Source organism: Ischnura elegans, chromosome 11, assembly GCF_921293095.1.
Source record: "Ischnura elegans chromosome 11, ioIscEleg1.1, whole genome shotgun sequence".
Classification (NCBI taxonomy): domain Eukaryota; kingdom Metazoa; phylum Arthropoda; class Insecta; order Odonata; family Coenagrionidae; genus Ischnura; species Ischnura elegans.
In genome coordinates this window covers 53,671,830-53,690,150 of record NC_060256.1, presented here as the reverse complement: position 1 = coordinate 53,690,150, position 18,321 = coordinate 53,671,830, and the positions used below count along the sequence as shown (strand labels likewise).

The window sequence follows — 18,321 nt, the reverse complement described above, 5'->3', positions numbered from 1 at the left end:
TCAAAGAATCACTAATTGCTCTCCTAGACCTTCATCTGTCAACATAACTGTTTCCCGATATAGACAATCACGGTGCTGAAGTCGACTTAAAGCTCAAGTGTAGCTACCGCACCACATTTAAGATTATATTTAAGTGAAGTCACTTAAGTTAAGTGTGTAGTGTAGACAAGGCACTAGGAAGGAAGCAAATGGGCGGAAGAAAAAATATGCGGTAAATAGTTACACGTTGAGAATAGTAATATCTTGACTTTGCATACTTCAACAGCTTTGCTAACCGTCAATTTCTCGTTCACTTTAGATGTCAGCACTAGAGGGCCGCACAGGTGCAGGGTTATTCCTCTAATCGTATGGCCGGGCCATAAGTCGAAATCGACCATAACTACGGCCTCGAGACATACTTATGGCTTCGAGCGATTCTATTCTGAGCGAAAGGCCATAAGTCGGGCGGTAGCTATGGCCTTAAGGCCGTAATACTATGGCCTGCCTAGGAGGCGGTCATAACTCGGGCCATACGAAATAACATTGCTTGCCTAAGGAGTTATAGAAGAAATTTACGCAGTGTCGTCGATTATTTAGCGATTGTTTCAAGAAATATATGAATATTGAGGGGGAGTACATATACGGATTCAACGGGCATTGGTTAGATATATAAAATAAAGACGCCGATTTCATCTGGAAAGAAGGAGTATATGGGATACGTGTAATCCATTCGCATACGATGATGATATTTTCATTAAATATTTCCGCGTGTCAAAAGAAGTTGTTACTAAATACGTAAGTAGATATAGCTTGGATGAACTAAAAGTTCGCTTGTAGTTAAAAAGTTAGAAATACATTTTTAATGGATGCTCTGTTAAAGTGAACGGAGGAAAGGGCTTTTATTTGCTTTCTGTGCTGCGTTTACTAGCAGATTTCTTACTTGTTTCGAAAAGCTGTAGGTAGCTTGAAATATACGCTATTAAATGTTTTATATTTAAAGATTCTCGTAGCATTATGGTTCATGAGGGAGGATATCTAAGAAACATAGGGTAACACATTTTTTTGGCAGTAATCTTCAGTAAGTCGATGCGTAAAAGACAAATGTAGTCCACAAATCAAGGAAAGAATGAATAATAAAATTAATGAAACTTGAAGTTTCAATTTCATCTTTAGATTTCGTGCATTGGCTGGATTTCTACGGCTTTTGAGGGCAAATTATTGCAGCCATGAGACAATAGTTACACCATTGGAAGGAGAGAAAGGGGGTTAGAACTACAATAGGATGTCATGTTCTAACTCTATCAATTACATGTACAATTCACGAATATTATAATCAATATAATACTGAAGGCTACAAATCGAGAACAAATCTCTTCTGCTTCTTCTCGTCCGCGATTTGCGTTCTTCACTTTTTTTAAAGATCTCCAGCGTCTGCCGTCTTATCAAAGTTTAAAGAAAATCCAAATTTATCCTTTAATAAGAGTCCATTTCAGTTAAGAAACATAAAATTAATTTTTTATCCACATTGGAACAAACTTCCTTCTAAAAAAATGACTAGTGTTTAAAAAAAGTGAACCCAAATTATAATACCAATTATAATTCTCATACTCGCCTGCAGAAAGGGCATTAAGACTTTTGGCCGGGCCATACGATATGGCCTGATATGGCCCCCCGAGAGTGGAATAGGTATAGGCCGTAATTTCGGGTCGGGCCATAAGAAACTTACGGCCGGCCATACGTATGGCCCCGTTTAGCAGAATAGCCCTGCTGACATCTAAAGTGAACGGGAAATTGACGGTTAGCAAAGCTGTTGAGGTATTATATATTACTAGTGAGTATACCTAGTAAGTATTACTTAGTATATTATTATAGGAGGGACAATATATTACTGTGTTCAACGTGTATTTAGCGAATAATTTTTCTTCCGCCCATATTCTTCCTTCCTAGGACAAATCCATGAAAAAAATAGAGCTTCATGAGCTTTCCGTCTTTCTCTTGTCGCTTCCGTTTCCGGTCTCCCAGCGCCTAACCATCGTAAAGTGGCAACGTTCGGAACTACATCAACTATTGTCAGGACATGCATTCACACGGCTAGTTCGGCCAACTAACGTTAGGACGATCGCTCGGACAATCGTAATGTGAACGAGGCATGAATGCACTATTGTTCCGACGATTGCTGGAACAATCGTAATCTGAACGAGGCATTAGTGGGGGTCGAACGACCAGGATGGGGTTGAGACAGAATGCCATATTTCGTGAATATTGACGCACTTCAGTTCAACTGAATTCCTTCAATGACATGCTGCTTCCAGTTTTCACGGAATGGAATCGGTATGCATACAGAAGCGTCACATTTATCAAATGAAAAAACATTTTCTTATACCATTTGACTGATTTCCTCAAACATTCCACGGAAATGATTTGCATGTCCGACTTGTCTACCAATCTCATGTTTTTTGTATAGTCTAGAACTGCGTCACTCGTCAGGTTTTTTAAATAAATTTATTATTCCTCCAATCTATCTCGTCGCTTGCAACCAGTTTCCCTCGGTGAACCGTTGTTAGCATAGTCACATCGCGCTTATCGTGCCATGAGAGTGCGGTTAAAGATTTTGTGCCCATTGTGAAACCTAAGTCAAAAAATTCCCCTCTTGGTTCAAATCAGGTACCATTAGCTCACTTGGAAAGAAGAATCGTGCTAGGTATCCATACAAATCTTTCTCAAATGAGGAAACTCGAACTACATACACTAACCTTCGTCGCTGATCCAAAACGCTAATTCGCCGTGATCACAAGGAGTATGTACAGGGCATGTGTCCATCCATTTCTTCCAACCCCAGAAAATTCTGATCCCTTGTAAATAATGGCCGAAAGTCTCCACGCATCCCCCTTAACGTGACCTATAACAATCTCAAGGCTGGGGGCCCAGATAGATCGAACTTATTCATTAAATTCTTTACATATTGCTTAGCTCCTTCATCTATTCTCTCTAATAAAATTGATCACTTCCCCACGCCAATTCGTGACTATTGTCTATCTAACATTATCACAGATCCCAGAGAAGTATTTGAGCATCTCTGCAAAATCCCTCTCCATCGTGCCCCTGGTCCCGATGGTTTGAGTCCCAAACTAATTAGACACTGCGCCTCCTCCCTCCCTCTCTCTTCCATTGAGCCTCCTACTGAACCGTTGCTTTTCCCTCGGCATCTTCCCCTCTCAATGGAAAATTGCCAACATCATTCCCATACATAAAAATGGCCCTAAAGATGAAGTCTCAAACTACCGCCCAATATCGTTACTTCCGATACTATCTTCAGTTTGTGAAAGGATTATTCTCGACAGTCTCTACTACTTCAATTCTCCTTTTTTATCAAATAATTAGCATGGCTTCCTTCCGGGACGCTCCTGCCTGATCAACTTAGCTCTTTTTCAACATCATGCAGTCGTTTCCATCTCGAATAAAGCTCAACTTGACGCAATATTCTTAGATTTCTCGAAAGCCTTCGACTCTCTAGACCACTCTCTTCTCCTTCACAAACTCTCTCATCGCTTTAACCTGCACGGAAATTTTCTAAACCTAGTGGACTCTTTCCTCAACAATATATTCCAGCGTGTAATACTTCCTGGCTGCTCATCTCAATGGTTACCCACAACATCCGGAGTACCACAGGGAAGTGTTCTCGGGCCATATTTATTTAACCTTTTTATTGACTATCTGGCCTCCCGTGTACATCCCTCTCAAGCCCATACCCTTTTTTACGCTGATGACTGCAACATTTTTAAGCAAATTAACAACGTCGCAGACTGCCATAACCTACAGGATGTATTTAACAATGTATCAGAGTGATGCAACACCTGGAAACTCCGCCTAAACGCTGATAAATGCAACATAATTTCTATTTCGCTAAAAAAAAGTCCCCTTATGATTTCAGGTACAGTTTAAACTCCCTTTCCCTCAGACGAGTCTCCACCATCAAAGACTTAGGTGTTGGATCAAAAATTAAATTACTGTGAGCATATTACAAAAAAAAACAAAGCTGTGTCTATCCTTGGCCTCCTCTACCGCTTCTCAGAAATTGCAGACCCGATTGCATTATGCGCATATTTTTCAATTATTGTCATTCCCGTTATAATGTATTGCTCCCCCATTTGGACCATCTCAGCCCCATCCAATATTTTGGCTCTTAAAAATGTGACAAAGTTTTTCACTAATATAGTTAAGTATAGAGTCATTCATCTTCGTAATGTGCCCGCTGATACTGTTTTGCACTCTCTCTCTTTATCTAATACTCCAAATTTAATTCTCAAACCCGATTTAAAACTAATTCATTGCATTCTAAACTCTGCCATAGACTGTGCCGATCTCGTCTCCAATCTAAATTTTTAACTTCCATGCAGACCCACTTTTTTTTAAAGTTCCATCCACTCCCGCCTCTCTTCCCTCATAAATTCTCATCCAGATTACATTGACCCGTTCTCTTTTCCAAACCACTCCTTTACAAACCGCGCTCTTCCCTACCTTAATAGAAACTCTTAAGGTCAATAATAAGATTACTTTCAATGCATTGTTATTTATTTAAATTTATTATGTTTAATTGTGTTTGTACTTTTTAAGTTTGTTATACTGTGCCACTATAAAATGGCAACTTTGCTGTATGTAGACAACTTGATGAATATATAAATATTTAAATTAATTTGAGAGCTAACAATTGTTCCGAACTTTTTACATGATAGTCTCCTGGCTTCTACTTTCCTGGGAATGTTGGCATACCTTTAATATTTATTCTTACTGTCCCAAAGGATCCTGCGCCATTATCTAGTAAATATTTAAATAATCGTGGACTAGTGTACCGATTATCAGTGTACAAAATGTAGAACAAAAGGTTTCAGTCCGCCCCGTAATACATGTTAATACGCGGCTTTATAATCGGCTTTCAAAAACATTCCGCAGCGCGGTGATGAGAGCTCGAGGGGGGTGGTTAGGGGCCGGGGGTCCTTGAGTTTATGGGGACGGGGGCGACTTCCCCAGACAACGGGGGTCCGAGAAAATATTTGAAAAATGACATGCTTGGAAATACATTTTTACATGATTTTGGCGCTTAAAATTTAATTTCTAGCAGATAATGTTATTAGGTGTCAAAACTAGAGAAAAGTTTTAAATATTTTTTGAATTTATCTGAGGCTTTGGGGGAGATCTATCCCCCTCATCATAGTTACGCAACTGGTTTTCTTTTATATTTTTGTTTATATGAAGTCATTTTTTCGAAGTAGATACTTTCATGCACTCGCATCACACCAAAAAGAGTAAGTAACATTATACCCAAGGACAAAAAAATTCCATCAAAAAAAAATTACAACCGATTGCAATTTAAAGAGAGAGTGCTTATTGAAGTGTTCCTGTTAAAATATCTGCCGAAACAGGGGGGTAAGAGGGATTTAATTACTGTCTTACGCAACGATCATAAGCGCGGTGAATGAAAACACATTTATGGCCAATTGGAGAATCCTCTGCTATTATATTCGTGCCTGCCGGTCTATGAATCGTTTATCTCGAATGATTCTGTCGCGAACGGAACATCTGGGGACTGCCGCGCTTGTGTGCTATGGAGGCGCGGCAATAGGGGAAGTGACGCTGCGAATAGTATGTTTCGCACCGCCACGCGCGAAAGGTGGCGCTTGGGGAGTAGTCGCGACAATGAAATAACAGAAGACGATCGTACCTGTATCTCGCGCAGCTCCCCACCCTCTTCTTCTCTCACCACGGCGTGTCGCAACTCAACCTCGACCGAATAATTCCCCACACACTTCAATCACAAAAGAAAAAAAAAGAATAGCCGAAGGCACATCCTCAGCGCTGTCCATCATCATCATCATCATTGCTACAGCGAAGCGTCGAGTATAACGCATTTGCTATCCGCGGTCTGGAGCTATTGCGGTTTTTCCAGTCGCGACGATGAGCGCCCAAGACCTATCCAGCAGCTTCGACCGCGGGGACTTGCTGAAGGCCCTCAGGGACCTAACCGGCCGTGAGGACGTCGAACTGGAAGATGGGATCGAGGTGAAACGGGCCACCAAAGGCGTCGAGGGGTTCCTCTCCCTGGTTCTCCGGGTAAAGACCCCTTACCGACTCGGTGACGGCACCAAACGCTCGGCCTGGATCGTGGTTAAGTGCATGCCGAAGATGGGAGCCCAGCAAGATATGGTGAAGATGATCAGGGCTTTCCCCCGCGAGGGGACCTTCTTCGAGCAAGTGTTCCCTCTGCTCCGGAAGGTCGCCGGGGGTAAGATCAGCCTTCCCATGCCCGAGGCCTACTACACCAAGTATGGAGAAGACGACGATGCTATCTTCATGGAGGACCTGGGAGTCCAGGGTTTTGGGACGCCGACTATAAGCTACAGGGTCACGGGACTCGACTGGGAACACTGCTGCCTTGTCATGGACGCGTACGGGAGGTACCACGCCCTGGTCCACGCTGCGGAGAAGTTGTTGCCTAAGGAGACGCCAACATGGCCCGAGGCGTGTCCGGAGCTGGCCAGAGACCCTGTTCTCAACTCTCCCGGCCCAAATAATTCGCCCGTTCCCTTCCAGGGGATGCTGGAACAGTCCGTGGCGACGCTGATAGATATAGCGAAGGGTCTGGAGGGGCTGCCCAGAGAGGTCGCGGTTTCGGGTAGGATGAAGGAGGTCCTGGATAACACTTTCGTCACCATGCGCCGGTTTCTCAAACACGACAGGGACGAGCCCAGGATTCTGACCCACGGAGATTGCTGGATGAACAACAGCATGTTCCGGTACGAGAAGTCGGCGGACGGTCGTGATGTGCCCGTGGAGGTCAAATTTGTCGATTTCCAGGTCGTGAGATATTGTCACCCTTGCCTCGATCTAGTGTATTTCTTTTTTGCGAGCGTCCGGAAGGCTCAAAGGGAGAAGCACATGGATAGCCTGCTCGGAATGTACCACGACTCATTTGTGAAAAGCCTCAAAAGCATGAACGTTGATCCACCATCGTACACTCTGGAAAGGTTTAAAAGCGATATGTATAACTTTTACTTAGGCTATGGATATATCATCGAGTCAATGTTCGTGCCTATGATGCTTCTTGGTGAGGATTTTGCCCCAACCAATGCCGAGGAGTTTACTGCAGAGAAGTACAATGAATTTATTGAAACTGGAAAGTCGTCTACTGTACGTAACCAGTACGAGAGTGATCCAAATTATCGAGCCACTTTAGATGAGGTGGTCAGGGATCTTGTTAACCATATGTTTCCTGATGGTGCTGATGGACCGCCGTCCCCGCTGTTTCTACCTTGAAATAATGTAGGAAAGTAATGTTTTTACCTGTACTATGCTTCTAGGCCCATTCCCATTGGAATTATTAGGTTGTGCCACCAATAGGCTATCATGAATAAGTCCGAAGCCAGTAAATCTAATCAAGTTTTTCGTTGTAATTCTTTCAGCCATTGTATCCAATATAATGGACATGACATAAAGGGAATTTTAACCTCCTAAAGTACATACTTGTCCATAATTATGGTCATTGACCATAGAATTAAGAACGCAACAAATGGCCAATCATTGTTTGGTAAAGTAAAGTAACTTAAAGTAATTTGGTAAAGTGAAGTAAAGTAACCCTAATTTTGGTTTTCATATCACCATAATTAGGGGACACCAAAATTGGGGTTTGATAACATAAAATACTTTAAAAATTCATCAACATAGAGAAATATTCTTTATTGAAATGATAAACTTTAATTACCATTTAGATTTCTTGTCTTGGGACATATTCCACTGCAATTTTGGTTGGAATCGAAGTGTAATTGTGATTAGTCGCATTTTTTTGTGAACCCGTGTTCTTTTGTGCACTAGAGTCTAGGAACTAAACTGGGTCAACAGTTGACTGAGGATATCTGCATATTGATACTCAGTGCAAATGAATATCTGTGCAGGTAATCGTGAATTTGACGCCAATGAGGTGGGGCCAAGTATTGAACGTGCATATCACCAACGTTCCTCAAATATGTTGTTGCTTTATGTCTCTCTAATTTCCTGATATATTTTATACATTGCTGATATTGTTATAAGCGATAAAATTTGTTTTTAAAAATATTTTTTTTGGGTTTCAATGAAATTTACCATTAAGTCGTTCCATTAGATAAATAATCCCAAGAATTTTAGTGTGCGTCATTGGAAGATATATATCGGAATTTTTTCCGCTAATCAGTGTTTATTTACGTCGGTTCTAATCTGAGAGTCTTCGGTATGCCATTGATTTGGAATTATGGGGGCGTCTACGACAGGTGCCATATCACTTCGGGATTTCCAAATACGGCACCAGTACAACGTGTAATTTACCACTTCAAGATGGAACAAGGACATCGTGATTAAGGTACGTATTGTAACCCGTCCAACCTTAGTTTGGGCCTACCATTGATTAATTTCAGTGATCTCCTGGGAATCTGTGCGTTAATGTGCTGAGAGTATTTAAGTATTTTTTTATTTTTTATTGCACAATTACAGCGTAGGGTGTTAACATGGTGCAATTCTATAAATTTCTTAATTGAACCAGGAAATAGAAATATAAACGTTTTCGGGTCTTAGCGCGTAGCACAGGTTATCTCCCGACGTTTCGCGATGCTTACTGCTGACCAGTGGCGGATACAGATGGGGGGCACATCGCTCCTACCCCACTTGTGGGGCGCCAAAAATGTATATGGGTATTTCCAAACATTGCAGAACCACGATTTTAACTTTTTTACATCATAAGATGGCATTGTCTTGTATTTTTACATAGTCACTTTAATTAAAACCTTCTTAAACTTTGCATGTGACTTGATTATTTTTTATTACGATAAAAGTAAAGGTAACTCAAGGTATCTTTTTCGCCCCCCCCCTTTGAGTTTTCTCTGTATCCGCTACTACTGCTGACTTCTTTGAAGTTATATATAGTGCTTCTAACATCAGGATTAATTTATTGATAACTTTCCAGTAATAGAGTCCATTTCAAATACCTTTGCAGCAGCGAGGGAGGCCCAAGTGTTTTGGTGGTGAAGGTACCAAGGTAGAGGTGTCGAGATTGAATATATGTGCCAATATGGGCGAACTGCGTTTCGTTTAAATATGGTTAAAAATCCTATGTTTAAAATAAAACTTTACCTAATCAAACATTACGATACGTCCATGCATTATAAGTAACGAACAGCGACTGATAACGTCCTACCAAATACCTTTAGCATGCTTTAAAATTGTTTAATTTGACGCGCCGAAAGGACGAGAATCTTCGACATCCATCCAGAACTCTCGCGAAACAAATGACGAGCATTCTCGCCATTCGTAAACAACGTGTTGCAAAGGGTCCCTATCGAAATTTACAGTATAGGTTTTGTAATAATTTACTTTCGAAAAATATTTTTGCTATATAAAAAAACATTCTACAGTTTGATTCCCGTTCTTAGAAATATCATAATCATCAACATTAGATGTATATTTTACATTTTCAGCTTTTCCCATTCTTTTCTTTTGGTGCTCTTTCACTTCACAACCTATAGCCAACTGAAAAAAGATCGGATGCTTTCCCGGCGTATGCTGGTAGTGAAGGCTATTCGAGTTATCCACCGGGTATTCGAGTTCTCATGAAGGAGATTACCCGGTGGAGAACTCGAATAGCCTTCACTATATAGCCAACTGCGTTATTAAAGTTTTATAGCCGGCCTTTCTTGTTCTAGTTATTTTCGAAGTTAGTTAAGGAATGTATACATATCTGGATGATTTTTACCTATCACCAACTTGAATTGAATGTGTCATCCCTCACTTGTGTACTAAACACTTATTTTTGTTAAGACTTTTCGCAAAAAATTTTGTTAACAAAGCAACAAGTTTTGTCACATCTGTGCTGAGCGTGCATCGGCTTCTACAGCTTTTCTTTCAGATTATACTGTTGTGATATAACAAATGTAGGTTCCTAAATGTATAACTAGTAGCTCAATTATAGGTATAGATACTCAATTATAGTTGTATACATATAGGGATTAGAAAATTTTATGTACCAGAGAAATAAAACTAGAAAGAATGATTTAGGAAAAAAGGGCAAGAAAATAGTACAATTTAGAAAAAAAACATTATTAGAAATTGTAGTTTAGAGAAATTGATCGGAAGGGATTAAAAAGTCGACTTCACTGATCGGTAGTCTATTTCATCATTCACAAGTATCATCCAAGAGCACCTACCCCAGGCTAATGCATTAAGAACAGAAGGAAAAAGAGTTAACTAACCGCAGTTTTATCCCTTGTTCCTCGTACGGTGGGGGAGTGAAATTATATGGGATGGGCAGAATGGTATGGGGGAGGCGAAGGTTAAGCCAATCGGCGGTATTTTATTGGAGGGAGCGTTGAGTTGAGTTACCACCAACGGTGCTACATAAAGAGTAGGTCCCATTCTGTCCCGTAGAAGCTTTATTTTATGCAGGCACTTCTCTCGCTTTAAAATCGGTTTCCGCTCACCATAGCCGTACCCGTAGCCACATTCCGTAGCCACCGTATTCGTATTTGCTGTCGAATAGTCAGAAATATGTTGGGTAAACTGCTTTTGGGATTCCCTCCGGGTTAATTCTTTCGTAACGGCCAACGTTTCAACCTCCGTCTCGGCGCTCGTTATCAGGGCTGAATGTTGATTTATTTAAATTTTTGGCTGCTGAGTCTCATTGTTGCAATAAATTTAGTCAATTAAAAATATTTTTTAAAAGTATAATAAAATGAAAACAGCGCCTAAATGAAACAGTCTATTTCCTTATGTGACCTTTTTTTATAAATAAAATTCTCTAACTGTAATTACGAGATAATTTGGCCAACTGAATCATGATTGGCTATCTCTGTGACGCTAGATGGCGTTAGTTTCGGATTAATGTATTCGCGAACTTTCCCAGATTCCGCTTCTAATATCTTCTGCAGAACGGGTTTCCAGGTATTGCTGATGGAGTGTACCCAGAATCTCTATTGAAGTTATTTTTCTCCAGCTTAACTTCTATAGCCTCCTTCGTGAGGCGATGCCAAAAACCATTGTCATGGCAAAGTATAAATAAAGAAAAAGCAGCAAAATAAAAGTATAATAAGCAGAAACATGCTGTTGAAGCTTGCAGTAACTTTATATGATCATCACCTGGTGTTCTGCCCGTCGGCAGGTCGGTCCCTCGCGCCAACGCCGCACAGTGGTCCCAAAACGAAAAAAGCTGGCCGAATTAATAACGCTGTAATTTTACCTAAATTAGCGACTTATCTGTCCATGATATCTATCAAGTTACAATGATTGCTGAGGGAGGTGGTGGATGCGAAGATAAGAGGTAAGAATTAAAATTATTGAAACCTTAACGGAGCCCAAGCTACATCCATACATTCTGCACGGAAAAAAATATTTGTTAAAAACTATCAAATTGGTATGATAGGTAGTAGTTTTGTTAAATTTTCTTAAACTCTGATGCAAATAATAAAGCACTTGATTTATTTTATCAAACTTGCTTGATAAATATCGAACATTTCCACATTTCGTAATTTGGTCAATTGTAAGAAAGAGTTTGGTAAAAATAACTGAATAAATTTGATACGATTCAGTTTGGTAATTTTCACCGAAGTGATGATTAATTTTACGAAAAAGCTTGCTTGTTAGATAACAATTATCAAACTCTATTGTTTGGTTTGATAGACTTTGGTAATCATTTTGCGTAAAGGTGAACAATTTATGCAAAACTATATTATAAATCATTGTTGACCGTTACATGTGAACATAACACAAATAGATATTTTAATGGTAAAAATAATTAAATTACATCGGCGAAATGCAAAGAGTCAACAATGAAAACCAGAATTCTCGTTAATCAGTCCTTAAGGCATGGCTCAGGAAAAAAACGAAGATTCGCGTGATCCGTAGGCAACATGTTTCGAAGCCACGCATTAATAAAATTACATTCACGTGTAGGGGGTCGTAATTAATCCAATAGATTGAAATAATTTTGCACCGTTACGAAGGATTTTCGGAATTTACATTTTAATTGCTAGAAATTCCGCCAGGTTGAGCCGGACACGATTACTAGTGTTAAAAAAACATCTGTTGAGTCGGGCATTGAAATGGTTGCTGAGCTCCGGATTTGCCGACTCATATGTCCATAAGATTATCTATCCAGGCACAATAGATTTCTGAGGGAGACGGTGGATGAGAGGATAATAGGTAAGAATTAAATGTATTGAAAACTTAAAGAATACGCGGAAGGAGTCAATGGATTGAAAAGTTTCTCAAGAAATGCAGCTTTAAAATTTGATGAACCACTTTCATCTTACACCTAGCCAAAACTAAACGGGTCACCGTCATTTTCGACATGACCCACGTGAAACAAGGTGGGCATATTGTGATAGTATTATGACAGGTATTGTTGGTAGTACATTGAAGACTTAACCAATCACCCCTTCTTGTCAACTTTCAAAAATCATCAATGATGAATCAAAAAATAAACTATGTGTGCATCAATAACCTAAAATATCGGTTAATATTACTTTTGAATGTGTTTTCAGTTCCTTTTTTTGTTTTTGCCATCAAAAATCACAATCGCAAGTGGGCCTCAATTTTCGACTTCTTAGGAGATCCACCGTCTCAATTGTTTATAACTTCCCAGACGATGTTAAAAAAATTGCTTCCGTAAGGTCTATTAAATTCATATATTAGTCAACTTATTCTTAGCACTTCCTGATTAATTACAACACCCATTCAACAGCTGGGACAAATTACTTTTTCCCGGTAAATTCTTAAATGCCGAATTGTGATGCAATCGATGATTGGATAGTCCATTTTTTATACCCTGAACTCAAGTAAGATCTTATTCCAATCCCCAGAGTATAATATGCAATTACGTAGGTGAAAGTGGATTCAGCGATTTTCTTGTATTACATGTGGAACGAAGGTCTATGCTTCATGGATATGCAACATTTCTCAATGAAACTATGTATGATTTTGGCGGAGTTTCTTTGAAATAAATATAGGAATGAAATACATTGGGAAACTCCAATTTCATTAACTGGATATATTATCTTAAAATTAACGAGAAAAAACTCATATCAGTACAAACTCATATCGTGCTACATCCTAGCTATAAAACTTAATGTATTGCATATGAAACCGGTTAAATAAAAAATCAGGTCTTGAAGCCATGTTTATGATTCCAATTTTTATTTTTCCCCGGAATTTTCAGAGAGACGGGAGGTTTGAACCACTGTTTATTCACCACTGGACTGAGGGCCAATGAGAGGCTTCTTTGAAAAGATTATAGGAATGAAATACGTATCGTCTGATAAACATTGGGAAACTCCACTTTCATTAACTGGATACTTAACCTTAAATTAACGAGAAAAAGAATAGTAAGTACCAACTCATATCGCGCTATCAAGCGTGTTTTATTTTATATAAATCCATGGACTGCAGTAAAATGAAAAATCGGGTTGAAAAGCCATGCTAATGCTTCCAATTCTTATGTTTCCCAGATTTTTCGGGGAAAATTCACCCCCTTGTCATGAATTTTCCGCATTTTACATTTTGATGGCTGGAAATTCCGCCGCGATGAGCCGAAGGCGATTACTAATGTTTAAAAATCACAACTATATTATGAGTCGGCCACTTGGAAAGGTTGCTGATCTCCGGATTGCCGACTCATGTGTCTATGATATAAGGAGGGATTCCTTAAGGAGTTCAACCCTCATTGAGTCCCTACAGTACCACAGTATTATGTGACATACTATTCGTCATTTATTTTTATTTTTTATTAATTTCAATTACCCCCGAAAACAGCACAGTTGAGGCCTTTACATTGCTAGTTTAAACAATCAACTACAAACGATCACACACACCCATGCCCTGAAAGGGGCAACCCTTTCAGACGGGACTCGAACCCGTGACCTTCGGTATGGTAGGCGATGACTTATCCCCGCCGTTACAGAGGCGGACGACTTCCGCTTGATATGTAAAAATCTGTATCCGTTTCATGGCCCAAATCCGTATATTTGGCATAATTTTACCCACGTTAAGAGTGTATTCTTGGGCTTGTTAATTCCTGAAGGACATGAATGGTAGGGTAATGATATTCCACTTGCGTGGATTTTGAATAAAATTTAGTGAACGGAACGATCATAATGATGATAAAGATCTTCGGTTCGTCTTGCACCAGCTCCACTTCCATGAACTGGATATCTTATCTTTCGATTACCGAGAAAAAGTATAGTTCCAATTCATATCGTGCTGTTGAAATTCTATTTCAAATAAAATGCATACTATCTACCAAAACTTACGAGCACTCGAAGTATCTCGTGATAAAGAAAGAATTTCCCATCCACCGATACCATATTGCTAACTGCGAAGAGTTAATCAAAATCGAGATAAATCACTCTGAGGGACGGAAAAAATGATTTTGTTATTTATGCTGTAAATACGAACTCAAACTCTACTCAAGTCTGAGATCTAAACCATCCAGTCAAATTGAGGACTCGAGACATAGTCAGATTGTGAAATACGGCCCATAGTATTGTGATGCGCACTCAATATTTAATCTTAGTTTTACACTTCTAGTTCTTGGCACTCAATTTAACTCGCTACTGGCCAATTCGCGCCGTATTATCGAGAATCCAGTCCAGTGAGACGCCAACTATCGGGAAAATTCGGAAGTAGGGCTCCGAGGAAAGAATATAGTATTTGCACTTTTTTGGTGAGGCCTGTTAAAAATATCAGTTTGGTTTAATTAAGCAAAATTCCAATTCCTACAGTCGTACGACTATGGGTGAATTTTTTTTTAACAAATAAACATTCCAAAATCAATGTTGCGCTTAAAACACTCCGCCGCTATGTCAGACGGGATGTGACGTCAATCCCCATACTCAACTGACTGCAGTTCCTCCGATCACCTGCGATTGATGGAAACCTTGTTTATTGTTGTTTACGAACACTGAGGTGAATCTGACGGAATAAACCATCTGTTCTACTATAACTTAGTGGTATATTTCGTCGTGTTACGGCCGTGTATTCATTGATGATATACAATGCATTTTTTTCACTTCGGATGCTTACTTTCATTATATATGCTTGATGACTATGGAAAAACATAATTAGCAACGTCAGTATTGTAAGCATATATACTCGAAAAGCAGATATACACAATGTTGGAGTGGAAAAGGAAAATTTAAAAATGTTACAATGCTGTAAAGAATCGTAAAGAAAATAACGTTACGGTAAATGTATGAATGGTACAAATTTGATGCATTGCAAATACCTACATGCGAGCAATTAGTAACATATGTTTGCAACTCCTAAAATGTTATAGTTGAGGAAACACAACAACCTGCCTCGCTACATTTAAATTTTCAAATATTGACAGCATAAAAGTGCGGAAACATGGGGAAAAATAGTTTACTAGAGGTGTTAATGTATAAAAAACAATGCAAAATTACCCTTACTTGTACATATTTATTGCTCATCATATCACAAATAGCACTACCACGCACACATTTCACGAGCTGTCTTTTTGATACTTATAATCAGTATATGCCGAATGAACTGTTTCAATGAAGAACTTGGCTCACAATAAATATAAAACACTATCATGTAACACTACTAAAGCATAATTATCGGTTTTCCAATCACTCTGCACACCACACTAAAAGAATTTGCACTCCTTGAAATTCGTAAGGATTCTTCACATCTCACTTCCCACACATCACTAACGACTTAGAATCAGTTTACGTTATTTCACGTTAACATTGCGAAGACAATTAAATGAATAGGCTGAAACAAATTGCTAAACCAGTTATTGTAGCATCAAAAAACTTCGAATTTCACTATCACGCCTACCGTAACCAAAATATGACCAAAACAAAAACGAACCACAGCGCAACGATATGCGTGAAATGTAAACACTCTAAAGCTCACAATGAATTGGCAATAGGTTCAATACGTAATAAAATCAAACAGAACTTAGAAGCGAACAAACGAATGAAAATTAATACGCGTTCGATGTATCCCTAAAGCACAACTAGTTCAAATATGAAACATATCCCCTTCGCAATAGTCAGATACCTTTGATCGAAATGTAAACGGTTGGTTGAACCAGCATGGAAGAAATAATTTCCTCGAAGATGTTACATTCACAACTCACTTCACTCTTTACTTCATCGTCTATATGCAATCGAGTTAGAGACTTAAGTGTTGGATGAAACGCTTCACGAGTGTATTTTCTTCCAACTCGGGAGAAAACGAAGTTACAGACCTTACAAAAACGAAGATAGGCCCTAGGTAACCATCGATCACGAAGGGGTCAACGTCTGGGAGGTTATTTGAACAAGCCTTAACGAAACCAGGTTCCATTTTGAAAATTTACTTGCAGAAAAATGAAGAAATATCACGTAAAATACGTGAAATATAAGTTATTCATCAATGCTCCCGTCCGCTTACTATGGGAGATGACGTCACGTAACGAATAGCCAATTACAGGTCGTTTTACCCTCCAGAATTTCGATGCTAAAACAAAGGTTATTAAAACTTAAATAATAAATTAATAACAAAACACATGGAATTTTCATTAAACATATGTGAACTTCAAACATGTATGCACTAAATGGAAAGGGTTTCATGCTTATTCCTCACCCATGCAAACACTCTATTACCTTAGGAATCAACGTTTAAAAATCATTGGTATTTTAGGATTTTTACTGATTTCTCTTGTTATTTTGTCGGTATTAAGCTATCACAATGTGTTAAGTAGTACAATTTATAAATTCATATTTATGTATATTACCAAGGGTGGATCCAGGATTTTTTCTGGGGGGGGGGGCAGGAAAACGGTCTTCTTTTATTTGGTAATGAACACAATATGCAACAATTACCCTACGAAATATACTGTTAAAGTTAATATAAAAGTTTTTAATATGTATATATGTACATAACTTTTATATTAAAATATAAAATTCATTAATATTTTTATTAAAAATCTCGTCTACCATTTGAGCGTCTGGGGGGAGGGGTCATGCGCCCCCTTGCCCCCCTAAATCTGCTTATGTATAAAACCTTTTAGTTGATATTGATTGCTACAATTCATCATTTACTGTAACGGTGGTTTTAGTTTTAAGGCATTTAAGATAATTTACGTGTTACATTTTATCTTTCATACCCTGGTAGTAATAGTTTTTTAATCATATTTACGTATTTCTGGTCATTAGGAACCCTTTGAGTAATTGCCGTGAGCTAAATAGTAGTAGATGTTTCAGCTATAATTTATTAATGCCTTAATTTTTACTGGTATTTTTCGTTGCCTCTAGGCATCGATATACTCACTTAAAAACAAGAGAAATCTTCCTGGACATATTAAACTTTATTTGTCGCTGTAGATCGACGATTCATCCTATAATACCAATGTAATCATTAAAAAAATCGGCCATATTGGCATATTACGTTAGCGCCTCAAACGGAGCCACGGTATTCTAGTCTCGAATAGAACATTGGCGAGGACGCTTGAGGTTACCGCAAATTAAGTCCTAAATGCCGCGCCGTCACATTCAAATTTTTACTGTCAGCACACATGTCCACTCTGACACCAAGAAAAATAAACTTATATGCAGTAAAGCAGCAAATGTTTCGAAATTCTAGTGATTTCTGTTCTTTCCCAACAGGAAATGAGTCAATCAATCAACCAACGGTTGTTCTGCCACTTGGCAAGTTCGTTCATAGTTAACCTCAATTTCTGTCTTTCCTGGGACACATCCTTGTCATCCTCACACCTTCCTCCGATGCAACATCGTGAATCTCAGTATTTGTTGTCATTTTACAGCCTTTTCTTTAACTTACTTCGTGGGTTTCTCTGTTTCATCGATGAATTCTTGTAATTGATTTTTAATCCGCTCTCCTTTGCCGGATTAGCTTGAAAGGCTCACTTGCTTGTTTTCCCAGGCAACAATATATCCAATAATCAGACATTTGAAATTTTTTTCCATAGTGCTTCAATGAATTAACTAATTTATGTACGGAAAAATAGTTTTAAAATTTCTCAGTATATGGCTGTCCGTATATATACATAAAATTTCTCAGACATTATTTCTTTACAGAGTGCTCTAGATTGCACTCTCAACCCTACTCTCTCAGTATCTTCGTAGTTATTATATGGCAATCTAGAGGACTCTGTTTCTTCACTTCCATTGTTGCCTTTATCACCTGAACGACCTAAACCTATGAAAGAATCATCAACGCTTCCTCAATTCCAAAATTAATTATTCTCCTGCCTAACCTGTCCCTCATGACCTGATTTACGTATAGTCGGATATTATACCAAGT

At 38.8% G+C, this 18,321-nt stretch overlaps 1 protein-coding gene across 1 annotated transcript; it reads left to right on the top strand.

The window, feature by feature from the left end:
• Nucleotides 1-5,620: 5,620 nt before the first annotated feature.
• LOC124168143 lies at nucleotides 5,621-8,085 on the top strand. The gene has a single exon (XM_046546263.1). It carries the CDS (start codon nucleotides 5,932-5,934, stop codon nucleotides 7,288-7,290), a length of 1,359 nt encoding a protein of 452 aa, XP_046402219.1. The 5' UTR covers nucleotides 5,621-5,931; the 3' UTR covers nucleotides 7,291-8,085.
• Nucleotides 8,086-18,321: the final 10,236 nt, after the last annotated feature.

Bases quoted from the DNA above. Each gene is read 5' to 3' on its own strand.
- LOC124168143 (XM_046546263.1), top strand. From the start codon at position 5,932: ATGAGCGCCCAAGACCTATCCAGCAGCTTCGACCGCGGGGACTTGCTG.